General features: G+C 43.2%; 1 protein-coding gene and 1 pseudogene across 2 annotated transcripts in view; one reads left to right on the forward strand and one right to left on the reverse strand.

Moving 5' to 3' along the window:
• Positions 1-4,290: 4,290 nt before the first annotated feature.
• Positions 4,291-4,469, reverse strand: LOC125933587 (uncharacterized; annotated as a pseudogene).
• Positions 4,470-5,154: 685 nt separating this feature from the next.
• Positions 5,155-27,899, forward strand: part of LIPK (lipase family member K) — a 25,535-nt gene continuing 2,790 nt past the window's right edge. The window contains exons 1-8 of one of the 2 annotated variants that reach the window (XM_049644949.1): positions 5,155-5,259; positions 7,606-7,720; positions 10,489-10,687; positions 12,353-12,462; positions 13,815-13,951; positions 19,987-20,133; positions 21,975-22,046; positions 24,873-24,944. In XM_049644949.1, the coding sequence (XP_049500906.1) occupies positions 5,155-5,259; positions 7,606-7,720; positions 10,489-10,687; positions 12,353-12,462; positions 13,815-13,951; positions 19,987-20,133; positions 21,975-22,046; positions 24,873-24,944 (957 nt within the window). The remainder of the gene's footprint in view (positions 5,260-7,605; positions 7,721-10,488; positions 10,688-12,352; positions 12,463-13,814; positions 13,952-19,986; positions 20,134-21,974; positions 22,047-24,872; positions 24,945-27,899) is intronic. The other variant, XM_049644950.1, reaches the window with a different exon arrangement.

The raw sequence follows: 27,899 nt of genomic DNA on the forward strand, positions 1-27,899 counted from the left end.
ATATATATGTAGATGATATATATGTATATAGATTATAGATAGATTGTATATATATAGATTATATATATATATATATAGATTACATATACAGATAGATTATATATAGATAGATTATATATAGATAGATTATATATATGGATAGATTATATAGATAGATAGATTATATATATAGATTATAGATAGATAGATAGATAGATTATATATATATATATATATGTCTAATATATAATCTCTCTATATAAATAAATCTAAAATACCCATAACCTGTGTTGACCAAGTCTGGCGACTTGAGGCCCCAGGATCTCACCTTTAAGGACTGAGCACCCCTGGCACTTATCGTGTCTGCGCTCTTAGTCCTAACATCTCTGGGCACCGCTGTGAATCAGGAGGATGTCAACGTGAGATGCTGTCATGGAAACACGTCAGAGAAATACGAGGACTCTTGGAGTGTCGCGAAGGAGAGGTGTCTAAGTCAGGCAGACTCACCCGACAGTGATAGCTAATACTACGAGGCTCAGATAGGGCCGAGCAGGGCACCCCTGGAAAGGCCAGGTAAGCAGAGGCCTGGGGAGGGGTGCCTGAAGAAAGGCTGTTGGGTTAGAACCTGCCACAGGATGGAACATGCAGGCTCCTCTTGTCGGGACACGTCGCCCTTCCAAACCCAGACCCATTGCACAGAGGTATGAAACAAAGCGGCCAAAGGGGCTCTATGTCACGGCTACAAAGCACAGCCTGTCATGACCGGTACATTCTTGCGCCATCCCTTGGGAAGACTCCAGCTCTTTCTACCAGCTGCACCCCGGGAAAGCCACCTAGCGCTCCTCCTCTGCACAGGCCCCCTCCCCCGCTACCCCTTCCCCCCTCCCACCCCACCTCAGCTCTCCAGCGTGGCCTTCAGATTCACTTGCAAGGATTGTAACTCGGAGGCCTCAAATGCCAACCACTCTGCAGACACCGGGGCATCTAAATTGTAAATGCTTTAAGACAAAGGACCGTTAAAGACAAAAAACTCCCTAATGATTTCCCATAAGATAAATCCTGAGTTAAGGGTGTAATCAACTCTCAAAGCCTACCTGTCAGAGAGGACCCATGAAGGGATGGGGGGTGGGGGCGGGTAGGAATTGTTACTGATCCATGATCACAGCAGCGGACTCAGGGAACAAGCAGGTAAGCCCTGGGGCTCCGAAGGCCAGCTTCCCTCTCGGTGGGGACCAGGGGTCCCGACGAATAGAGAACAGAGTTCTGGGCTGGCCTGCCAGCACTGTTGCCCAACAAACTCAGATAAACTCGGCTCAAGAGAAGCCAGACAAGGGTTTGGAAGAGAAAAAAAGGATTAATTGCGGGGGGGGGGGGGGAGAGGCGGCAGCTGGGGGAGGTAACAGGCTCCTGTCTTAACAACCCACCTCTCTGTGGCAAGGACACCTAGGGTTTCATGGGAGAGTTTGGGGACAGGGGGAGGGGTACGTGCAGGAGAGGAGGCAGGGTGCTCCGTCTTGGATGGGGGTGCGTAGCCACAGGCAGGGAAGGGCACCTGTGGGGGTGGTCTTCTAGGCCTTTCGTTATTGCCATCAGGGCTTTTCTGGTCTGCTGGTTGGAATGTTCTTGCAAAACGTCTTGGTCAATGCCTCAGGGAAGTGCGATAAAGAGTAAGTACAAGGGGTTCTAGTTAGAGCGTGTGTGGAGCTCCGTTTCTGGTTCTCCCTGTTGTGTCTACACCTGAGCAAGAGGGCTCACTGGCGGACGAAATAGTGAGTCAGCATGGGGTCATCTTTAAGATTAAGTCGTGCACTCATTCAGTCTTTCACCCATTTATTTATTTGACAAGCCTTCATAAGAACCTCCATGCTGTAATCTCACGGTTTGTGAGACCCTCCGTGCTAGCTCCGGAGAGACAGAAATGAGAAGGAAAACATTTCTGTTCGCAAGGAACCCAGCCACCTAGCTGTTTCTCACTCGCTGGAAGACATATGAATCACTTGGAATCTGAAAATGCAGATCCCTGGACACCGCCACAGAGTCTCATTCACTTTGGCTGGGGTGGATTCTAAGAGTTATCACTGTGGGGTTTGGGGCGGGTTTTTTTTAATGGTAATCATGATGCCTATACTAATCAGGCACTTAGTAGCCAGAGGACCCTGTAAACCTTTTCCGCATCCACCAGTTGGTCAAGGGCACAAAATGGTCGGTAAATTTCCTTCACGGTCTGTCAACAAGAGTCAGATTCTGCCGTCATCACTCTGTTTGAGCTGAGGCACATGACTTGACCTCTCTGAGACGCAATTTCATTTGAAATAAAATGGAGATGATATTTCTTATCCCTTGGGATAATTTTGAGAATGAAATGAGATCATGTATGTCTGACACCTAACTCGGCACGTAATCGGCTCTCAATAGTTGCGATAGTGATCATTGTTACTGTTGGTGGTGTTAACACTACCATTGTGATCAACCAGAGTTAAGTTCTATTAATCAATATTAGTTACATACAAATGTGCTATGTTGATATAAAAGTACGTATTTACTACATTAATCGTATTAATTATACTATACATTAATTATGTTCATGCAGATACTCAACAGAGATTATGATCTTGATGAATCCAAGAGAGAGATTCATGGAATTTTCTATAACAATACTGAAGGCCTCTTCTGAAAAATCCTTCCATTTCCTACCGGCTGCGATTTACCATCTGTCTTCATTTTGTTGCTTTTAAACTTAAGTGGTTTCAGGGCAGCTGGGTGGATCAGTCAGTTAAGCGTCAGAGTCTTGATTTCAGCTCAGGCGATGCTCTCGTTGTCGTGGGATCCAGCCCCATGTCAGGCTCTGTGCTGAGTGTGGAGCCTGCTTAAGATTCTCTTTCTCTCCGTCTGCCCCTCTCCTCTGCTCATGTGCTCTCTGTCTCTCTCTAAAATTAAAAAAAAAAAATTTTTTTAGTTAAAAAAATAAACTTAGGTGGTTTCAAAGCCAAATGAGGAATGTAATCATCTTTCTCCCCCATTGTTTCCAGAATTTCCATCCAGCCTAGATGGCTCAGTTGACTGAGCATCCAACTCTTGATTTCAGCTCAGGTCATGATCTTAGGGTCGTGAGATTGAGCCCCGTGTTGGGCTCCAGCTGAGCGGGGAGCCTGCTTGAGATGCTCTCTCTTCCTCCCTCTCTGCCCCTCCCCTGCTCATGCACAGATGTGTTTGTGCACGTGCTCTCTCTCTCTCTCAAAAAATAAAAATAAAATTAAAAAAATTACAAAGCATGGAAAGTCCTAGGAAATGAGAGAGTGATCACCCAAATAGTCACCATCTAAATATAACCGTAATTAAAATTTGGTGCTTATGTAACTGAACTCACATGACTTCACTCCTTGGTGAGTCATAGGTAGAGACTGGTCTATGTGGTCACACAAAATAAACTTTATGGGCAGCAAATAAGGAGATCACGGGGAATAACTTCCAAAGCCGGGAATCCCCAATGGGATGGGCTCCTTTCACATAGGGTTAGGATGAATATTTAGAGAGAGGAGCCTCGTCATCCAATATGGAGGTAGGCATAAGGTCGTACCTGCACCTTAAGGAAACATGCTTATACACAGGTTGTATGTTATGTAAATGAGGCTTCTGCTCCTCCTTGGGTGGAGATTTTAGTATTATAATGAGGTAGAGGTTAACAGCTGGTCACAGCATGGTCCTCTGTGCAGGTGTGAGTCAGGGGTTGAGTTCAAACTGGTCTGGGTGGTCTGGGCCACCACAGCTCTCCCTCTGGCAGTCATTATTGCTTGAGGGGTCGTTTCTGTTTCCATCATGGGATGCTGTGCCCATCATGGGTTTTTCCTGAGTTAAGATATAAGCTTAGAAGTAAGTTCTTAAAAAAGAACTTTAGGAAAGTGTGGACAAATATAGACAGGTATATGCAGGTGGGCAGTAAAGTTCAGGTCTTGGGGTCAGTCATGAGGGGTTTCTCTTTTTCTTTCTTTTTTTTTCCTCTTTATAATTTGTTTTATCACTGGGCTTCAAAATATATGCACAATTCACATCGCTTTTCTCTCAATATTATATAATAGAAATTTCACATAACACTTATAAACATACTTGGTGGCTGAACAATTCCATTCTTTCTCACCCATAATTTATTTTATCGATCTCTTATGTGGTAAATTTCACTATATTAAGATACATAATCAGGAATGATTTTATAATATATTTTTTTATTATTACACATATATTGTTTTTCCTTTGGCTAGACTGCTGGAGATAGAATTACTGAGTGAAAGATACGAATTTTTTTTTGTTCCCCCCAGGGGGTGCACCGTTCCTGGACTTACAGCAATACCAGGTTGATGCATGGAGGGAACAGAGCAAGCTCCTATTCCCTCTTCTAGTTCCAAAAATCTATTTAATATATTGTCTTCAGATAAAAGATGCATCAGATATTATACTGAAAAGAACAGATCTTAGCCAAAAGGCCAAGAAGCAATAAGGCATGAATATTTTTAAATTTTTTTTTTAACGTTTATTTATTTCCGAGACAGAGAGAGATAGAGCATGAACAGGGGAGGGGCAGAGAGAGAGGGAGACACAGAATCCGAAACAGGCTCCAGGGTCTGAGCTGTCAGCACAGCACAGGCTTGAACTCATGGACCGTGAGATCATGACCTGAGCCGAAGTCGGATGCCTAACCGACCGAGCCACTCAGGCGCCCTGATGAATATTTTTAAATTTGCAAGACATGCTAATAAATTTCTCTCCATAAAGGTTATGCCAGCACTCACTCCCCTGATCAGAAGAAAAGGAATTACATTATCTGATAACTAGAGATATTAAGTGTGCTTTGTTAATATATTGGCCATTATATTTCTCTTTCTGCAAATTCTACATTCCCTTCTTTTGTTCAGCTGTCTATTGGAGACTTACTTGAAGTTGACTTCCTTCCTTTCTTTTTTTCCTTCTTTCCTTCCTTCTTTCTTAGTAAAAATTTATACTTTCTGATTTTTCATGGAATGAGTCTTGAATATTAAGTTTATTGCCTGGTAAAGTGGAACCTAGAAGCATGTTCCCATGCTCTCCCGCAGTAGTATTATAGAAGGATTCCAGCAAAGTTCACTTTCAGAATTCTGTTTGATGACACGTATGTTAATATTTTCTTTCCCAGGAAGACCCCCAATGTGGCAGCTTTTAGCAGCAGCCTACTGGATGCTTCTTCTTGGACCTATACATGGTTATCACAAGAAAGGAGGCATCACAAATCCTGAGGCTACTATGAATATTGTAAGTCATTCATTAAGAAAAGAAAACATTAAGATAAAGAAGTAGTAATTTATCATCATTTTATATACAATAATTTAGATATAATCGATGTGCTTGTCTACAACCAGTTCTACATCGACTAAATCTGTGCTTCCTCCCCTTTCCCTGGTGTGGTTAGCCAGTAGCTGAAAGTTACTAATCTAAGCTTTGAAAGACCCAAGCCAAGTTGGGCCAGTAATATTCCCTTTCCTGGTGGCTTGAGGTACCATCTGATGGTGGTTTCCTGAAGAACAGTCTCAAGAGTTCATACTGATGACCTTTATATCAAAATGTATTTATATCAGAAATTTATATTAAATTTATATCAAAAGTGGGATGGAATAGTGTGCTAGTCAAAGAATATAAGAAAGAAAGAAAGAAAGAAAGAAAGAAAGAAAGAAAGAAAGAAAAGGGGGAAGGAGGGAAAGAAAGGAGGGAGGGAGGAAAGGAAGAAAAGAAGGAAGGAAGGAAGGAAGGAGGGAAGGAAGGAAGGAAGGAAGGAAGAGAGGGAGGGAGGGAGAGAGGAAAGAAGGAAGGAAGGAAGAGAGGGAGGGAGGGAAGAAAGGAAGGAAGGAAGTGAGGGAAGGAGGGAATAAAGGAAGGAATGAAGAGAGGGAGGGAGGGAGGGAATAAAGGAAGGAAGGAAGAGAAGAAGGGAAGGAGGGAGGAAAGAAGGAAGGAAGGAAGGAAGGAAGGAAGGAAGGAGGGAAGGAAGGAGGGAAGGAAGGAAAGAAGGGAGGAAGGAGGGAAGGAAGGACGGAAGGAAGAGAGAAAAAGAAAAAGAGGCAAATGACTGACAATGTCCACCATTAGGGCTTCATTCCAATGGGATGCTCCACAGCTTGTATACCTTATGCACCATCGATGTCCTCACCAGTGCCAAGTTTGTGTTAGAACTTTAAGAAGAATGAAATTGTCAAAGTTTCTAATTATTGTCTCCTGTGTGTTCCTCTCTCCACACTATCCAGCAGGTGCCCCTAACCTCCTACATGGCTGAACTCACAGTCCATGGCTATATGTCCTCGTATCGAAATTTCCCTCTTCCTGTCATATTCGCACACATTCTCTTCCTTCCCGGCCTGGGTGCTTTTTGGTTCTTAATTATTCTATAAAGATAACAAGAATTATAAACATCTCTAGAGCACTTACGTTGTGCCACGCATCGTTCTAGATATTTTATGTATAACCCTCAGAGCAAATCTGTGAAAAAACACTAGTATTATTTTTATTTTACGGTTGAGGGAAACGAGGGACAAAAAGGTTAAATAACTTGCCCAAAGTTGCCTGGCTAACAAGAGAAAGAGCGGGAATTCGATGCCGTGCAGTTTGTCTCTAGAATCTAGGCTCATGACCACTGTTTTAAATAGTCCCATAATATATGCACATGTCTGGTGCACGTTGCATGGGCAAATGCAGAATCCTGTGGCAAAGGCGTGAGCTTTGGAGCTCAACTTACTCAGACTTTCATTTTGTCCTTAGCTTTTCCTAGACTACAGTTTCAGGTAGATTGCTCATCTTGCTGACACTGTTCTTGCAGCTGTACAATGGGTATAATCCCATCTCAAAGACCTGTTGTAAGGATTAAACAAGCAGGGGACATAAACTGCTCTGTGCGGAAGATGACCAGTAAACGGTACTTCCCCTCCTGCGTGTGTATCTCTGTGGGACGTTTCTTTTATCTGGGTCCGCTCTGTCTTCTCCACACCTTTCTGTCTGCCCAAGAAGCTGACCTGTCAGAAGTGAGGCAACAAGTTCCCTTGACTTTGGTTTTCAGTTCAGTTCAGCCAACTGAGATCTTGAGCAGGAGAGCAGAAGGCGGAAGGAGGCTGAGATCAGATGATTTATTGCCCTGGATTCCTCCATGAGGTCACCCTAAGCGGGCCGTGCCCTTCTGCCAAAGGCCATACTTCCTCTCCATGTGCCCTTTTCTCTCTATCTCACTCTGGGCCTGGTGACCACTTTCTCCCACCTCCCTTCATGGGGGGTTGGGAACAACTCACTCGTAACTAGCCACAGGGTACCACACAATCCCCCATGGTTTCCCTCATCAGATGACCATATAATTCGTTTGCAAACGTTTTGAGAGTGAACCCTGGGTGCATTCGTCATACCAAGCCAGGCAAACCAGGATGTACGGTCACCTTACCTCGCCTTCCCATGCTTCTGTATGCAACCTCTTCCTAAAACCCTCCTCAAGTTATCCTGATTTTCCTGCTGCATTCTGTCCCAGGACGTCATGGAACAGTAGTTGTATAACTTAAAGTACCACATTACAGTTTATCAAGACATGACATCATGAATGTGTCTATTTTCCTCCCCTCTTTTCAGAGCCAGATTATTTCCTACTGGGGTTATCCTTATGAAGAGTATGACGTTGTGACCAAGGATGGTTACGTCCTCGGAATTTACAGGATTCCCCACGGAAGAGGATGTCCAAGAAAAAGTAGGATTTATTTTGTTTTGGAAGGAATCATGCCTAAAGCAGAGATTCCTAGGTCTCCTCACGGTACCAGGGTAGCCTTTGTTCTGAAATAGTCTGGCCTGTTCCAGAAGAAACTCATCACCTCCATCGCTAGACTCCATTTCACACGTATAATCCTTGGGACTTTTGAAAGCAGTTAGATATACAGTTGGCTAAAACAACAGGGAGGTGAGGGACACTATTACCCCCATTCCAAGCAGCTGAACGCTCACATATAACTTTTGACTCCCCCAAAACTTCACTACTAATAATCTAATGTTGACCGGAAGCCTTATCAAGAACATAGACAGTCAATTAACATATATTTTGTACGTTATACATATTATATATTGTATTATTATAATGAAGTAGGGTAGAGAAAGGAAAATGTTGTTAGAAAAATCTTAGGGAATAGAAAATACATTTCTAGTATTGTACTGTATTTCTCAAAAAAACATCCACACATAAGGGGACCCAACAATGTTCAAACCTATGGTGTTCAAAAGTCAATCGTATACTGTTTATGTAGTCTTTTTTTTTCTCCATCATTTTGTCTTCCTTCCAAAACACACACACACACACACACACACACACAGGGTATTCTAGAGATACCCTCTCTTCAGGCTTAAAAACCAGAACCCTAAGAGTCACCTTGACACTTTTTTCTCCCTCATTTCCTATATCCAGCCAATCACCAAGATCTATCAATTTTGCCTCTAAATTTCTCTCTCCTCCAAAAACTCCTCTCAGCTTGGACATGATCACCATCTTTTGCTTCAGCTACTATGATAGCTTTTCAACTTACTTCATTTGTAATTAGTTCTCTTCCTAAGGCATTGGGACTTCATTTTTGAAGTAAATCTGACCCGGGGCTCCTGGGTGGCTGAGTCAGTTAAGCGTCCGACTTCAACTCAAGTCACGATCTCATGGTCTGTGGGTTCGAGCCCTGCGTCGGGCTTTGTGCTGACAGCTCAGAGCCTGGAACCTGCTTCCGATTCTGTGTCTCCTTTTCTCTCTCTGCCCCTCCCCTGCTGCTCTGTGTCTCTCTCTCTCAAAAATAAATAAATATTAAAAAAAATTTTTTTTAATTTTTTTTTTTTGAGACAGAGAGAGACACAGCATGAACGGGGGAGGGGCAGAGAGAGAGGGTAACACAGAATCGGAAGCAGGCTCCAGGCTCTGAGCCATCAGCCCAGAGCCCGACGCGGGGCTCGAACTCACGGACCGCGAGATCGTGACCTGAGCAGAAGTCGGACGCTTAACCGACTGAGCCACCCAGGCGCCCCAATATTAAAAAATTTTTGAAGCAAGTCTGACCCTATTTGTACTATACTTAAACTTAATTAAACACCCATTTCTAGTTCCCTACAATCAAGATGGATCCCTGTAGAGGAAAGAGGAAGTCACTTAGCAAGGTCACTATTTGCTTTCTTCTCTCATTTCTTAGCTCCTTCGATACTTTGGAGTGTTGTATAACAAAACCTCCCAGTATCACAATCCTTAATCATGTGAAGAGAAAATCTAGCTTTTCAAAAACAGAGGGAGATGTTGTTGACTTTATAGAACCAACCGCCAGCCCCCAGAAAACTCCATGACCTTTGTAAACACTCGTGAGAACTCTGTCTGCCCAAACTCGATTTCAGTTCTGCCAGGCAAGGTAGCTGCCAAGACACATGAGCTGGACGGCTGTCTGTACGATGAGAAGCTGTGGGGGCTCAGATCAGGGACGGCCTACGGCCTCTGACTGCTCTTTGGCAATGATTTAGGAGAATTAGTAACACCTCTTCTTTCCATTCCCTGGAAAGTTCGATTGAATGGACATAGACTTCGGTTCCTTGGGTCGTGGTGGCCAGAACCTCTTCCAGAGTATCTCCCCGTGTAGCCTGTCTGATCTCAGGAAGCTGGGCTAGCGCCACAGTGAGCTCAGGGGGTCGTGGGTACCAGCACAGGACCACAAACAATTTGTAAAAGCCAGGGACATGGCAGTCCCTTCTCTCTCTACTGTCTGTGTCTCAACACCACTTCCCTACCTCCTCCTTTTCTTTTCTCCTCGGTCAAGCTACTCCAATTCTACATTGTGAGCAGGACTTTTATATCAAGTTAACAACTTTATGTCACACAACATTTCACTGAACGTCTCTGCATTTTGCTTCCCGGCGATGTAAATGAAACGATGCGGTTGTGTGTAAAATCTAGCCTAGTGCCTGGCATTCGTCAATATTCAAAATTGGCATGTTTATTGTTTCTGTTATTATTTTGAGAAAAATTTAGTTTTCTAAACAGAGACTCCTTAAGAAATAAAATGTTATTCGTAGAAGTAATAATAATAATAGGGGAAATGATTTATTGTGTTGGACAGTCTTTTATGTATTTTTATCCTAATTTCATTCCTGTGACTCTACTATGAGATAGCATTTGTTACTGTTGCCCATTATACAGATCAGTTAACTGAGGCACAAAGGGGTTAGTGCTGGGAGGAATAGATTCTAAGCAAGAACAGCCTGACTCCAGCACCTATGGAAAACACAATATATTATTTAAATCAAAATTTTACAAGGAGGAAAACAAGACACGAGAGGATAAATAACTTGCCCAAGTAAGTAGTTCATAAAAGACTAGAACCCAGGTTTACCCCGTGCCACATTTCATCCCTTAACCTCTGTCCTATATCAGAGGAAGTCAGGAACAGAATTTTCCTATAGATGCTCAGAGGGTTCAGACATGAAATTCTTGTCGCCTGTGTCTTGCAGCTCCAAAGCCTGTCGTGTATTTGCAACACGGGTTAATTGCTTCTGCCAGTAACTGGATTTGCAACCTTCCGAACAACAGCTTGGCTTTCCTTCTGGCAGACATCGGTTATGACGTGTGGCTGGGGAACAGCCGGGGAAACACCTGGTCCAGAAAACACTTGAAATTTTCACCCAAATCACGAGAATTCTGGGCCTTCAGGTAAAGAGATACGTACTGATGAAGTGTGTACTTTGTTCATTTATCTATTTTTTTTAATGTGTATTTATTTTGAGAGAGACAGAGAGAGAGAGAGCACAAGCAGGGGAGGGGCAGAGAGAGAGGGAGAGAGAGAATCCCAAGCAGGCTCCGTGCTGTCAGCGCAGAGCCCAATGTGGGGCTTGATGTCACAATCCACAAGATCATGACCTGAGCTGAAACCAAAAGTCGGATGCTCAACCAAGCGAGCCACCCAGGTGCCCCTGCTTTGTTCATTTATATGGACCAACACCCTTTGATTTTTCCCTTACTGTGCAAACACACCCAGTGGAATACTCAAGAAAGAAACAAACGTATCTTCCTCTACCCAGGCTCTGAAGAAATTGTCCTTATTCATTGCACTGGTATTTGTTTTAAAAATCCCACTTGTTGGGGCACCTGGGTAGCTCAGTCATTTAAGCATCTGACTTCCGTTCAGGTCATGATCTCATGTCTCGTGAGTTCAAGCTCCGCGTTGGGCTCTGTGCCGACAGCTCAGAGCCTGGAGCCAGCTTCAATTTAAAGCCAGCTTTAAAATTTAAAAATTAAAAAAAAAATTAATAAGTAAAAGAAATAAAAAGCCCATGTGTTGGTGTCTGGAGGGCGTGTGTGTGCAAGGTATATATGCAAAAAAAAATCAAAACGCAAAGGTCATCTTTAGAAGGTTAACTCCAGGACTCTCACTTTGTCAGTGTGGACCCCAGAGGAAGGTTACAAGGTGTGCTTACTAAAGAGGAAAAAGGAAACCAATCGAGAAATGGGACCAGAAACAAGATTCTGGGCGAAAATTCTGGGAGCCAGACATCCCTGATAAGCCAAGAGGGAGCCTAGAGAGAGTTTGCGCAAATGGTATTTTAAATGTTGATTCACTCCGTAGTGAACAAACCATAGGCTGGCGGGGCTGAAGCCGTCCCTGGAGCCAGGTCCCGGAGAAAGAAAGAGAAAGCCTGACCACAGAATGACTGAGGAGCAGTGCCCCTGGGGCACGGCTGCTTCATTACAGCAGGAAGCCCCGTGCTGACACAGGAGCTAAGAAGCCTGCCTTGAAGGTCCCTGAAGTCATTTGTTCCTTGGTTTCATTCTTAGAAGCCACATGGCATTTCCTGACTCCACACCCCAGTGCTGTTGTGTCACGGGTGATGACAGACAGCATGAGGATATGCCCTAGGGGAGCGTTTTCCCAACTCTGCACAGGAAGAAAGGCCCTGCGAAAACGTGCAGATTACCAGGCCTCTTCCCCGGAAATTCCGAGGCAGTCTGTCCAGGCTGAGGTCTACAAATCTACTTGCTTTATTCTGTTTACAACGTAGGCATTCCAGGAATTGTTCTTTTCAAGGGAGTTTGGTAAATCTGCCGTAGAGTGAGGTGAAACATGACCAGCCTTACAGGAAGATCCTCTGTGGGCCTCTGCAAAGCAGATTTTTCTGACTCTGGTCTCTTAACCCTGTTACTCTTGCAATCAAGGTGACATCCTCAGAAGTTGCAGAGATGCCTAATGCTATATATATTGACTCCAGTCTTAAATCGACAAGCGCCAAGTATCTGTGGCTGCAGTAAAGGTATTCGAACAATGTAGGCCTGACAATGAGGTGTTTTTTCTCCAATTTTGTTGTTCTTTCTCTTTGGCAGTTTGGATGAGATGGCTAACTACGACCTTCCAGCCACAATCAATTTTATTGCAGAGAAAACGGGACAAGAGCGACTCTACTACGTGGGCCACTCCCAAGGCACCACCATCGGTGTGTGTGGGCAGGGGTGACCTGAGAGTGTCAGAGGACCTTCTGTGTTCATGGAAGGGGTCAGGGCTACCTCCCTCTGCGCAGTGTCTCTAGCTTGTGGACTCGACCTGGGAAACCCTCTGGCTGGTTTCTGAAGAGTAACTAAAACAAGGATGACAACCGGGATACACACACACACACACACACACACACACACACACACACGTGCCCCCCCCCCTGCCCCCCCCGGTTGTCATCCTTGTTTTAGTTACTCTTCAGAAACCAGCCAGAGGGTTTCCCAGGTCGAGTCCACAAGCTAGAGACACTGCGCAGAGGGCCCCCCCCCCCCCCCCCCGGTTGAATTTGGAGATTGTTGGAGATTGGTAGCTAAGCCCGAGGGAGAGAGAATTATTCATTTGTGTATACCACACACATTTGTCACACCGGTTTAGATGCTGGGGAGGTAGAGACAAAAATCATATGCATCTTTCCCTTAAAGAGCTTGCAGTCTAATGAGGACACCAAAAAGAAAGCAGAGAATTACAGATCGTGGGGATGAAATGTCACCATCAGTGTTTTTTGCAGTTCCGAGAGGCACTGAGGCCGTGTGGGCAATGCCACGAGGCACCTCGCTCCCTTCCCTGATCCCCATTAGCTAGACGCCTCAACGATACCGACACCATTTCCACCAGGCTCTTTTCTGTATCTGGATCCTAATCAGGTTTCTGGCGTAAAGTAGGTCTTTCCACGCCCGTACTAGGCGATGCATCTTCCCCACACCTCTCATGCGACCTACAAACATTTGAGATCGCTATCATCCATGTATTACAAACGACTGAATTTGGAAATCCTTTCTAATGGTGAGAATGCCAAATAATACCTTCAGTTTTATGCATACGTAATTTAACATTCAAAAGATTCATCCGCGAAGGATCCTGTTTTCCACATTTGCAGATTGGGAAAGCAGAGACTTGCGTGGGGAGGTAACGTGCTCAAATCTCCACGCATCTACTGAATGGGAAGCCACAATCATAGCCCAATGTTGTCTAGTATTAAGGAGCGTGGCCAAAGGAGAATGGCTCTCGGGGTTTACCTAGGTATGCCCCACAGTGGGTGTTTGAACCCTTTCTGCAACACTCTCTACCAGTAGACTTAAATTCTCCAGGGACAGGAAAGTCACTGTATTTTGAATTAGTCAATTCCACCCTTAAGAAGTTTAGAGAATTCTTCCTACAGATGGTACTTACTGTAAGTTGTTGTTGTTTTTTTTCAGTTGCTGTTGTTGTTCTTTTTAATAGGACTACTTTTGCTATCATTTACGATGAATGAAGAATTGTTCGAAACCTACAAACTAGTGTCTTCTTCCCTTCCAGCTTTCATAGCATTCTCTACAAATCCAGAGCTGGCTAAAAGGATTAAGATATTTTTCGCATTGGCTCCAGTCATCACGGTGAAATACACCCAAAGTCCTATGAAAAAATTAACAACTCTTTCCAGAAAAGTAGTCAAGGTATGTGGCTCCTCCAAGTTTAAATCTGTAGTAACTAAAATGAGCTCCGTTTTCGCTGATTTCAAGAGAAGAGAACCTTGGACAAAATGGCATTTTATAAACTTCTGAGACGATAACAGATATAAGCTATCGATAGAGACGTACCGTGGTGTAATTTTACCAACAGGGTTCAGAGAGCTCACTCCGATGCCATTATACACTATTGTCTAAATACACATCTACAGGCTTCTGTCCATGTCATTCCTCAACCGCAGATAAAGCAAATGTTGATTCGATTAATTGATTTGTTTAATCTAGTAGGTTAAATTTCTCTCTGGCAGCCCTTGGTTTTTCAGGAGAAGTATGGAGTAGTAATTAAAATCACCACACGGAGCCAGATGGCATGGGGTTGGATCCTAGCTAGCTGGGTAAATTTGGCCAAGACCTGAAATGTTTTGGGAATCATTTTCTTCATCTGTAAAGGGGGGGATCATAATAGTTCCCACGCATAAGGCTGCTTTAAGGATTGACGTCAGACATGTGAATCCCTTAGAACCAGACTTGCACGTTCTAAGCTTTTAATAAATATCATCTGCTTGTTGCTGTCATGATTTGCACAGACCATACCTTCCCCCCATCACTGAAAGTCCAGCTTTTAGTGATTCTCAGTCTGTCAAGTCCTCAAAATCTGGACAATATCCTGAAGTCCAGATTCTCTGTGCTAGCTGACGGCTAACTAATCTGATCAGTTATTCAGCTGAAGTGAATTGGTCCATGTGGCTTAGTGTGTTTTTCTCTTCCATATTGATATGGGCTTCTCCCAGGGCTGACTAAGAGCGATCCTTGTGTTCAGTGATTTCAGTGAAAGCGGATAAAAGTAAGATAATCTTTACGGAAGCCAGAGATTTGGGTTTGTGAGAAGTAATTAAATTAGCCCATGGGGATTCAATTCTATACTGATACAACCCACAAAGACACAGATAAATGAAAAGATAGCCTATGTTCACAAATTGGATGGATTAATACCATTAATATGTCCATACAGCCCAAAGTGAATTGCAGATTCGGTGCAGTCCCTATCAAAATCCCAATGGTATTTTTCACAGAAATAGAAAAAAAAAAAAAACCCTATCCTAAAATTTGTGTGGAAATACAAAGACCCCAAATAGCCCAACCAATCTTATGAAAATAGAACTAAAGTGAAGGCATCACACTTCCTGAGTTCAAACTATATTGCAAAGCTATAGTAATAAAAACAGTATTGTACTAGCATAAAAACAGGTACATAGAGCAGTGTGTTAGGGATCCAGAAGGAAACCCACTCCTATTGTCAACTAAATTTTGACAAGGGTGCTATGGACACAGTGGGGGAAAGATGGTCTCTTCAGTACATGGTGTTTGGATAACTGGATATAGCCACGTGCCAAAGAATGAGGCTGAACCCTTATGTTATACCACTCACAAAAATTAACTTGAAATGGATTAAAAACTTACATTTAAGACTTGAAATCATAAAGCTCCTAGAAGACAACATAGGGAAAACGCTCCTTGACCTTGGTCTTGGCCAATGATTTTCTGGGTAAGACAGCAAAAGAACAAGCAATAAAGGCAAAAATAAACAAATGGGACTAACCAAAAAGCTTCTGCACAGCAAAGGGAACATTTCAATATGTGGAAAATGCCACCTACAGAATAGGAGAAAATATTTGCAAACCATGTATCTGATAAGGGATTAATAACCAAAATATATAAAAGGCTCATACAATTCAATAGCAGAAAAGCAAGTAATCCAGTTTTAAAAAGGGCATTTTCCCAAAGAAGACATGCAAATGGCCAATAGGTACATGGAAAGATGTTCAACATCACTCACCATCCGGGAATGCAAATCAAAACCACAATGGAGTATTACCCCCTACCTGTTAGAATGGCTATTATCTTTTTTAATGTTTATTTTTGAGAGAGAGAGAGAGAGAGAGAGAGAGAGAGAGATCATGAGCAGGGGAGGGGCAGAGAGACAGGGAAACAGAATTCCAAGCAGGCTCCAAGCTACCAACCAAGAGCCAGATGCGGGTCTTGAACTCATGAAGCCTGAGATAATGACCTGAGCTGAAATCGAGTAAGGCACTTAACCAACTGAGCCACCCAGTCACCTCTAGAATGGCTATTATCAAAAAGACAAGAAATAACAAATGTTGGCAAGGATGTTGAGAAAAGGGAGCCCTTATACACTGCTGGTGGAAATGTAAATTAGTATAACCCTTATGGAAAACAGTGTAGAGATTTCTCAACAAAAGAAAATGGGAAAATTTTAAAGAGTGTTAAAGAGCCAAAAGAAAGTAAGGAAATACAGCCATTTGCAACATGGGTGAAACTGGGGGGCATAACACCAAATGAAATAAACCAGACAGAGAAAAACAAATACTGTACTGAATCACTTATATGTAGAATCTGATATTAAAAAGCCAATTTCCTAGAAAAGGGGAATAGAACGGTGGCTACGAGGGGCTGGAGGAAGGAGAAATGGGGAAATGTAGGTCAAAGTGTACAAACTTTCGTTTATAAGATGTTTAGTGTCTTATGGCGTCAATTATTCCTCAATAAAGTTGAAAGTGAATGAATGAATGCACGCATGCATGGATGAATGAGTAAAAAAATGGGTAAAAATTTGTCAAGTTGTTTGGGAGAGTCACTGAGATGATACATGTTTAAGTATAGTACCAGGCCTACAGCAGGTATTCAGTAGATATTATCTAGTAGTATTCACTGAATTTATTTTGGATTCAAAGCCACAGCACTTGGCGTTTCAGATTTCCTGTTTGCCAGTTGTTTATCCCCTCCTTCGCTCCCGCCCCTTGTTTGGTCCCTGGGCATTTACGTGTTCTTGTATCTTGCTGGCTTTGACCCTTTGCTCCTTACATGTTATTTAAACAGTGAGCATTGTTAGTATTGTCTTCGTTTCTTAAAAGAAAACTGTGAGGCTCAAAGAGCCTAAGCAGCCTGTCCCGAATGACCCAGCTAGTGGGTGACAGAACCAGAACTTGAACCCAGATCTGACCAGGTCATGTATGGTGGGTGCTCTTTCTTCTGTGTAGTTATTTCCCCCACCTTTTCAATGCCAGCCTGAAGAAGTCAGTCCGGGATCCTTAGGGTGCCCCGCTCAACAAGCCACAGACAGCTGCATCCAGCCCATGGTCGGCTTGGCAAGTCATGTGACCCGGCATGGAGCCGTGTACCCAAAAGAAGTGGTGCCTTTTTAAATTCACCCAGTTACGGAAAGAGCAAATTGAAGAATCTTGTGCTGTTATGGGACACACACGCCCCCTCCAGAATGAACTTGGAATTACATTCTACAAGCCACGTTTACCACGCTGTACAAATGGGTGCTATGTGGCTGGCTGGCCTGCGTTACTCTCCTCTCTTTTTAGGTTAGGGGGTAGGAGCAGTTATTTGTCCCTGGGTAAATAGATGACCGTTTTTGCTGAGTCACTCATGCATGGGTGTAGAGGTAAAGTCAGCGACTGCCATGCTAATTCACCCAGTATTTGGAAATACCGGCTGTCAGAATAAAGAACAAGGGTCTTTTATGGCAGATGGAACCTCTTTCTTCTTCTTTTTGAGTGTTTATTTAATTTTGAGACGCAGAGAGGGAGAGAGAGAGAGTGCATGTGAATGGGGGAGGGTCAGAGAGAGAGAGAATCCCAAGCAGGCTCCACGCTGTCTGCGCACAGCCCGACTTGGGTCTCCATCTCACAAACCGTGACGTCATGACTTGAGGTGAAATCAAGAGTCAGACGCTTAGCCGACTGAGTCACCCAGGTGCCCCTAACCTCTTTCTTCACATCATGCTTCCACGGTTGCTCACTTCTCTGAACTGGTACTTCCTTTTCATACGGAGTTTCTGCCAAGGGTGGATGATGAAGATATTGGTCGTTGAAAACGAAAAATGTTAGGGGAGGCCTGGGTGGCTCCGTCGGGTAAGCAGTGGACTCTTAATTTCAGCTCGGGTCACGATCGCGTGGTTTTGTGAGTTTGAGCTCCCCATTGGGCTCTGCGCTGGTCGCACTGTTGCTGTCTCTCTCCAGATAAACAAATACACTATAAAACATTTTTTTTAATGTTAAAAAGAAAAAGAAAAATGTTCACTGGTGAAAACCAGACCCTGCTTCCTACCTTCACTACGTATTCATGTGCCAGCCACTCCATTTAGATTATTGCACTTGAGAACAGAATAGATGAAAACATTCTTTTCAGAGGTAAGTTCAGGGGCACCTGGCTGGCTCAGTTGGTAGAACGCGTGACTCTTGATCTCAGGGTTTAAGTTTGAGCCCCATGTGTACATATTACTTTGTTTTAAGTTTATTTTTCTTTATTTTGATTGAGAAATAGACAGCAAGCAGGGAAGGGGCAGATAGAGAGGGAGAGAGAGTCGTTGTCAGCACAGAGCCCAATGCGGGGCTTGAACTCACAAATGCGAGAGCATGACTGAGCAAAATCAAGAGTTGGATGCTTAACCGACCGAGCCCAGCCGGGTGCCCCGGGTATAGATATTACTTAAAAATAAAGTCTTTTTTTTTTTTTTTTTTTTTAAAGAAGCCATTCTTTAAAAACAAAACAAAAAAAAGTTCTCTCTTTGTGTCTGTGGCTATTACTAATTACCATGTAGACAGTTACACAGGAAGAGTTACAATTTGATAAGTGGATTAATAAATTATCTAATATATTGTTCAAGTGTCCCAGTGATTGAGACAAAATGAATAAGAGGCCAGAATGAATTAGATAATGTCTGCCATGGTTAATTATTGCCTTCCCGACCTAAAGAAATATGATTTGAACTAGCTTAACAATTATAGCCTCTCTTTTTTTTTTTTCCCTTCCTCCCTCCCCCTCTCCTGTAGGAAGGGGTAGATAAAGTCATGGTGTATCATAGATTCATTAATATTCCATGGGATATCAAATATTCCATTAAATGAAGATTACTTTTGATCATATAAAATAACCACTTTTCAAATTCAGAATTCAACCAACTCTACCCAGGAGGAATTCACCGGATCGAGTTTACCAAAGATAGCCTGAGATCTTGCCGTGCACTAATGCAATAAAAATAAATGCTAGTTATTATTGTTCTAATCTAATCTAATTGATTGTTGTAATCACCAGTCAATAAAGGATTCCAGGAAAAAGATAAGCGAGGTTTGTTTTGTTTTGGTTGTTTTTTGTTTGTTTGTTTTTGTTTTTGTTTTTTACTGTAAATGGATGTTTCCAAAAGAATTAAAAGATACTTTTTCATCCTCATATCTAGTTTATTATCCTAAGATTATAAAACTAGTTTTTGTGAAGCAAAGGTAAGATTCGTCTTATATGTACAGGAGTTTGATATGAGTGTATGTTCTAATTTGAAGGGATTCCTAGGGTTCAAAAAGTAAGTTCAACTCACTGGCAACATTGCCTGAAATTTCACTAGTAAAGATTCATTTTAGGGGGATTAAGTTTTGCCTCTGGAAGTGTTTACTAAAAGATTCTGGAAGGAATGGCTCATTAAGTCTATATCATTCACTACTTGTAATAATAGCTATTGTTTGGGGAATGTTTACTAGGTTCTAGAAGATTCAGTAGGTACCTTTTAAACATGACTTATTATCTTGACAACAGTCCTTCACAACATAGCATGTTAATTTTTTATTTTATCATTGAGAAAGTTCAGGATAATAGAAATTAAATACTTCGTTAGGGTGTAAAGACAGAGTCCAGAATCGAACCAAGGTATCTGTGACTCCAAAGCCTTATCAATTTCCTACGGTGGCTAATTTCTCAGAGGGCATTCTGAAAAACACCCCAAGTAGAGGACCTTGGGAAAGGGAATCATGAGATGTGTTGAGAAGACCACAAAGGTGGGTTGGGAGAACCAAAAACAAAATTTACCAGGCCTTTCCATTTTACTGAGGACTAGCACTGAGCAGATATCACCTCTGTCCAGTCCTTGGCTGAATGACCACTCACTTTCCACTTTTGACATCCACATCCATGAAATCTGATGGCATCTTAAATTGATCTTGCAGGCGTTATTTGGTGACAAGATGTTCTACCCTCATACCTTTTTTGACCAATTCATTGCCACCAAGGTATGCAACCGGAAGCTATTCCGTCATCTCTGCAGCAACTTCCTGTTTACTTTGAGTGGATTTGACCCAAAAAACTTAAACATGGTATGTGTAAGTAGTCGGATCCAGAAAAGCAATTATTTTGTTGCACAGAGGAGAGGAGAATGTGTTCTGAATTGCGCGAAAGCCACATCTCAAGGTCTCCTTTTTGTCTCCTGATTTGAAATTACATGTTGATGGCTTCCAACTGAAGCTGGGGGGCGGGAGGCGGTTCCACCTGCTTTAGCAGGAGGATTTGAGAAGGCTTTGCCACTGAACATTCTCACCAACCCTTGCTGTTGGCCAAAGCGCCGCCATTGGAAAGGTCCTCCACTGACATGAAGACTATGGTTTTGAAATTTATCTCGCTGTGCCTGAGGTCTGTCTATCTCAGACCTACTGAAGTAGAATTTCAGTATGCCCAAGCATCTGTAATTTTTAAACCAATTTTCCACCTTCATAGGTGATCTAGAAATAGTCATTTTGTGAACCACTGACTTCTTTAATCCATTGGGATTAAGGGATGGCCTTCCAATGATAGCTACAGATTTACAGTTGAAGGGACACTGAGAGGGATCAGTTGGGTTTCTTGGGGAGTCCTCTCCAGCTGAAATCCTTTTCTTCTTTAGTCACCATGAGCTGACTAGGGGGGAGGTGGAAGATGGAAAGCTACTGTTCACCCCCAGCCAGAGAGGAGGTATCTTTGAAACCAGAAGCAGGACATGGTTGAAAGTGGTCTCCGACTATCTCACAGATTTCCACCCAGAGCCTAGTCTCCCTCTGTTACTGGAGAGCACAGATTAAACACTTGTCTTGCTTTCAGACAAGATTTGTAAATAGCCGTTTATGCAAAGCATGCCTTAACCCCTGCCTTTTCACACTCCTTTTCTGTTTTCTCCGTTTACCGAGGGGATTGCACATGCCTATCGCTTAGATGGTAGCATATCATGTAGGCAGAGCTGGCAAAGAGCTGTAAGCAAACACAAGAGGGATAATTTCAAAAGCATCTTCTCGACATGGCCTCAGAGTTTGCCAGAGGAAGACTTCCTAACGTGACCCTCTAGAACATTCACTGAGGGCCCTCGTTGTACATTTATACAGTCAAGTTGCCCCCCCCCCTTTTTTTTAACTGTTGGGGGCCGGCCTATGGAATCTCTGCAAGGATGTCTATTTTAGTGGAGGATATCCAGGGATGTCTGAGTAGAGTTTGTGGAACTTTGAAGGAATACACATGTCCAGGACTCAACCCTGGAGATTTTGATATTGATTCAGTAGGTTTGGCTAGCTCATGAGGGGTAGTGTTTTGTTTTTGTTTTTTTTTTTAAGCTCCATGCTCTTTCTGTGCTCACTTTGGTGGAAAAATAACCGTTTTGTATACTAAAATGTAAAAAAAAAAAAAGGCAATGAAAACTATCAAGTTTTTTTTTTTTAATCCAGAAAAAAAGTCTAAATGTCAGTGGAGGTTACAATCCTGGATGGATTATGTTCCACAAACTTTCAGAGAGCCCTGTGGAATACTCACTATGTTTTTAAAATCAGAAGGCAAAGGAAACATTTAGATCTTTTCTCAATGTCTCATGATGAACAACTCTCTCAGAATGTCCTTTGGGACTTAACACAGGGTGACGAAGGTCACTGGGGCTCTCACACCCTCAACCCTCCTGTACTCTTGGGCCATCTGAGGTGAGGCAGGAGAGAAAAGGCATGTTCGTGTCTTTGACCGGCGGGATGGCCTCTGTGGGCTTTATGAAGACTGTACAGGACAGAACAGAGCTACGGGAGGAGAAAGTTCTTAAAGAGGGCATGGTCCGTGTTTATTCCCCAGAGAGAGAAAGAGAATATTCAAGTTTACTTGCGGTGTGGTCATATGATTAGCCTCCCGGTGAGAAATAATCTCCACTTTGCAGAGTCGCTTGGATGTTTATTTGGCACAGAGCTCTGCGGGAACATCTGTGCAGACCATGCTGCACTGGGCCCAGGTACGTGCTCCCTACTCCTGGTCTGATGCACACACATCGCCCCGAGAGCCCTGAGGAGGACTCCCAGAGCCCATCGCGGGGTTTTTCAGGCACCTGCCTCTGTCAGGTGGATGCTTCCGAAATCAGCATCAACTCGTGTTCATTCCCTGTTCTCTCTTCTGTTCTCTGTGTCCTCGGTTGCTGGTGTTTGGGCCTGGTTCCCACCTATTCGGACTGAACTCTGATTTTTGGATTACTCCCAACTGCCTTTTCTAGGGAAGGTTTGTACTTCCTCTTTGGGGAAACCATCAGTTCTAACAGAACTTTATATAACACGATCGAGGCTATTCCGGAAAGATCTGCGCATCCTCCTATTGGCGAATGGGCCATTTCAGAGTGTGGAAATAATGCTTTACTCTGTGCAAGTTAAGTATGAGATAGAGATGAAAATAGATTAACGGTTTCTGTTTTCACTCTCAGTTTAAATTTGTGTGCGTGCTACCGTATTGCTCAATATTCAGCAAGTTCAGGGAGAAGTCATATTCAATTGGCCCAGCTTTCTGAACCAAGTGTGATGAGTGTGTGTGTGTGTGTGTGTGTGTGTGTGTGTATGGGTGGGGGGGGGGGGAGAGAGAAGGGTCTTCCCGAAGTTTTGACATATCCGAGATCCCTACGAGTTTACACTTTCACCTCCACCCCGATAAGTTTGCTCCATGCTTTACGGTTGAGAATCACTGCTGTAGATCGCCTGAAACACTAGTTGAGGACTTCTGAACTCCTTTGAAGAGTTCCACGCCCGGGAGATAAGCCCTCAAGTTCCTGCCAGAAGAAAGATGCTCAGGACAGAATGTCTCCCCCCCGGTGAGGAGACAGAGAGGGTCTGTGGTGGGTAACACAACTCCAATTTCACTTTCCCTGAGCACTTACTATGTGTCCTTGCTGTTCGTACGTGTGATTTCCTTCGGTCTCACTGAATTCTCTTAACAGTCTTTCCACGAAGGCATCGATACCCCTTATGCCACAAATGTCCTGGCCTGTCCCTTACGTGTCTCACAGCTCACTGCTCTTAAAAAGATCTCTTCTCCTGTGGCAGAAAGTCCTCTTGAGGACAGAAATAAGTCAGGGGGGTGGGGAGGGGGATGAGGTGAGACACTTGGTCATAAGTTATGCGGACGGCTACGGCAAGGGTGACGACAATGACAAGAGCAGTAATGTTAGTAAAAAGAGGTTTGCTGAGCATTTCTAGGTGCTACACCCTAGCACCCTGTTTAATGCATCACCCAATTGAATCTTCACTATGAGGAGAATGTTATCATTCCCATTTCACAGACAGGAATTAGGGGAGATACGTAACTTGCCGTGGATGACACATTCAATAATCCGTTAAGCCTGGACTGAGACCAAGTCTGTTTGCTGCTAGAACCCAGGTACTTAAGGAGCCCACGCTGCTGCTTCCCATTGCTGAAAAACGACCGCAGCAGACCGCCTCTGTCAATAGAGAGCATGATGGGAATAATTTTAAACGAAGCATCAGGATTAAATCAATGAGTGTGGAAAAAAATCTCTGAGATTCAAGTTCAGGAAAAAAACAAAAACAAAAACAAAAACCGTGGGACAGACTGAGAATCACCTACCGGAACGTGTGAGGTGAACGTGAACGTGACCTCCTTCCTCGGTCCAGCGTGGGTGGCAAGTCACAGAAGAAGGAAGCCCCAGGCGTGCAGGTGTATGACCGTTTCCATTCTCGTAGCGGAAGTCTGAACATGAAAATGTCCAAGTGGCGTGCCCGGTGTCTCAGACACTCAGCAGGTGGCCCCGCTCCTGACGACACGGCTGGCTGCTGGGGGGACAGAGCCCCTCACACGGGAAGCGCTGAAGCTACTCCGTGCACACGTTCCCTTCAGGAGCAACAAAAAGTGTTCAAGAACAGGGAATGTAGTGACGACACCCTGACAGGGATACTGGACACAGCCGTGTAGGAAAACGTCGGTCACTTTTCAATGTCGATGAACAGCTGGTGCCTCTTTCAAAAAAATTATGACGATTCCTGAAGCTAAGATGGTCAAGAATCATTCAATCGCAGCATCCTCGTAGACGTTCCTCTGTAGAGTGTTATAACACCCGAAGACGTTGTCGTCAGGGCGCCTCGGTGGTGCAGTCGGTTCCGCGTCTGACTTGGTTTCAGCTCAGGTCATGGTCATGATCTCACAGTTCATGAGTTCCAACCCCGTGTCGGGGTCTGCGCTGACAGCACGGAGCCTGCTTGGGATTCTCTCTCTCTCTCTCTCTCTCTCTCTCTCTCTGCCCCTCCCCTAGTCATTCTCTCCCTCCCTCTCCCTCTCAATAAACAAATAAACTTAAAAAAATAAACACATTGCTATCTGAGAATTTTCACTGGAGAGGTATAGAGGAGAGTAAAAGACGGTCAGTCAGTTCTGTGAATTCCTATATCGGCTCGTATCAGTCTTATTATCCAGCTTATTAATCTTTACTGGACTTTAGCTCTCGTGCCTAAAGAGTGGGATGTAATGTCATCCTCTTTGTATATTTTCTTACTGTCTTTATTTATTTTAATATTTATAAATTTTTTGAGACAGAGAGAGAGAGTGTGTGGGGGGGGGTGGGCAGAGAGAGAGGGAGACAGAATCCGAAGCAGGTTCCAGGCTCTGAGCTGTCAGCCCAGAGCCCGGCTTGGGACTTGAACACACGAACCATGAGACCATGACCTGAGCTGAAGTCGGACCCTCAACTGACTGAGCCACCCAGGTGTGCCTCTGTTTACAGTCTTTAAATGCGTGTTGTTTCCTTATATCATCGTAATGTGTTTTTATTTCTATTTTATCACAGGCTGCTAATTCCGGTCTGTTCCAAGCTTTTGACTGGGGAAACCCTGATGAGAACATGATGCACTTTCACCAGGTACATGGATGACCGTGGTCATCAGTCTCCACTCACTAAGTACCTGCTAGGTTCCAACACTGTGCCACATATTTTATATAGATCAGATTCCACTTATCGGTTTCTTACCATGTTCCATACCATTATTTCTAAATTTTTTGATGTTTTATATTTTGAGAGAGAGACAGCTGGGAGGGGCAGAGAGAGACACACACACACACAGAAACTGAAGCAGGATCTAGGCTCTGAGTCGTCAGCCCAGAGCCCGACGCGGGGCTCGAACCCACGAACCATGAGATCATGACCACAGCCAAAGTCGGACCTTCAACTGACTGAGCCACCCAGGCACCCCTTTTTTAAAAAAAAATTTAATGTTTCCATATTAGTTTTGACCCTTACAATGACCTTACAAGGTAAATATGTTGCCTCCATGTTTGCAGAGGCTCAGAGAGGTTAGGTAAATTGTCAAAATTATTTAGCTTAGTAATGAACCAGGATATGACTCAGGGGTTCCTGGATTTTATAGCCCTACTTATTCCTTCTCAAAAAATAGAAACTCTTGGGGTACCTGGGTTGCTCAGTCGACTAAGCGTCCAACTCTTTCAGCTCAGGTCATGATCTAACTGTTCGTGAGATGGAACCCTATGTCGGGCCCCGAGGTAGCAGCTTGGAATTCTCTTTCTCTTTCTGCCCCTCCCCAGTTCTCTCTCTCTCTCAAAATAAATAAATAAACATCAAAAAAAGTAGACACTCTCAGCACTTAATTAAAACCATGTTTTTCTTAACATTTATTTACTTATTTTGAGAGAGAGAGAGAGAGAGAGAGAGGCAGAGGGAGAGATGGAAAGAGAAGCCCAAGCAGGCTCCACACTGTCAGCGCAAAGCCGGACTTTGGGCTGGAACTCATAAGCCGTGAGATCGTGACCTGTGCCGAAATCAAGAGACAGGCACTTAACTGACTGAGCTGTCCAGGCACCCCAAGACCATATTTTAAAAGGAGAATTAAAGATATGTAATCTTTGTTTCTGGAACATATGCTCTCATTTCTTACCCATCTATTATAAAATGAACTAACACTGCCCTATTAGTTCTTTGGGATGACAATTACTGCTCATTTAACATATGTGTGTGTATATATATATATATATATATATATGTATATATATATATATGTATCCATATATATATGTATATACGTATACATATATACGTATATATACATATATGTATACATATATACGTATATACGTATACATATGTATATACATATACGTATATATGTATATATATATACATATATACATATACATACATATATATATGTATACATATATAGATACGTATACATATATATATCATTAAAGATATACTAGACAGAAATATCACTTTTAGGAAGAAGTACTGATATCTGCCAGAGAGTGGTATGTCAAGATATTTCTTGACATAATCTATGAAAACTTTTGAAGCCAAAGTTCTCTATTGAATGGAAATACGTGGTGTTTTATTTGTTGTTATTTTTCCCAGTGTTTATAAGAAAATCCATACATGATTTTGGCTTCCTGCTGATAGAGGGAACTCAGGTTACACAAGTGGCCATCAAAGATACATGAGTTTTTCAAAAAAGGGGTATAGAAATTTGGAAATTTTTCAAAAAAGCAGATTTTCAGTGCCACTGTAGTAACTGCGATAGAGAAGATACATAATTTTAGCTGGAGTGAAGAATCTGATTTTCCTCCCAAACTGCTATAGCTTTCTTCTAGGCTGCTTGCCACACACAGACCCACGTACTATGTCAAAGTCCCAATTTGTCTTGTGAGTAACCAATTTCTTACCCTAGAAAGAGTAGATAGTTGCTAAAAGGAAAGAGTCTTGGATGATGAGCTTACTTTGTGAGAGTTACACGTCAACTTGGATGAGAGCTGTGTCACAGGGATGATCTTTCCCATCTTCAGGATACATGGTGATTCAAGTTTACACATGAATCGTTTGCTTGGGACCTTGGGAAAGAAATGGAAAACCCCAAACAAGCTGAGGGTGAACAACATGTATGTGTAAAAAGCAATAACCTTTGTCACAACTATGAGTAATGACCATAAATAAGACGGGCATAATTATCAGTGTAATCACCAAACCTTCATTACTAAGTAAAAAAAAAAAAAAAAGTCTTGGCCCAAAGTCAGCATGTCTCATTTGCATCCTGATTTGCATATTCATTTTTGGCTCTGCCTTCTTCTGAGCTTCCTTTCATCCTTCACAGTGTCCTAAATCATTGCGGTAAATGTGTTCTGATTTCAGGGGCTCCTCAGCCCCACTCTCCTGCCACGAAGCTTGCTAATATTTACAGCTGTCTTTCTACTCTTTAACTTTCTCCGTCTTTGCATCTAAGTATTTATGCTTTGTATTATCCTGCTGAGAAACCCAGAGTCGGGAAAAGCATGCCTCCTCTTGCCCCAGTTTGCTCTTGGCCTTTGGGGCATTGCGCGGGCCCTCCCCAGCCCTTAAAGCACCACTGTGAGCCCTGATCTGTGCTCACTGGCCTCCCTGCCTTGTCGCTGCCTTCTCACCTCCTCCCTTATCACTTGCTCCTAAGCCCAGGGCCACGGTCTCCCAGCAAGATAGGGGACAAGCGACATACTTAAGATATTCAGTAACTCTAAGACCCGGACACCAGCCCATCGACTAACAGTAACTTCTGTGATGATCGAGCCTGTGATCTCTGCTTGTATATCGCCCTGCCGAGAGAACTGAAGGTGCACGGTCCCCAAGTCAGCACCGCCCCCAACCCAGTCATCGGGTACATTACTAGTCTAGGAAACCTCTCCCTGGCCAAGGTTACAGTCTCCCAAGGATCTGCGTCTTTGTCCACGTTACCTTTTCTTCCTAACCTTGCTGCCAAAAATTGTTAACAACAGTGTAGAAATCTGCTCAGGATGCCATAAAAAAAAAAAAAAAAAAAAAAAAAAAAAAAAAAAAAAA

This window comes from Panthera uncia, chromosome D2 (assembly GCF_023721935.1).
Source record: "Panthera uncia isolate 11264 chromosome D2, Puncia_PCG_1.0, whole genome shotgun sequence".
Lineage (NCBI taxonomy): Eukaryota > Metazoa > Chordata > Mammalia > Carnivora > Felidae > Panthera > Panthera uncia.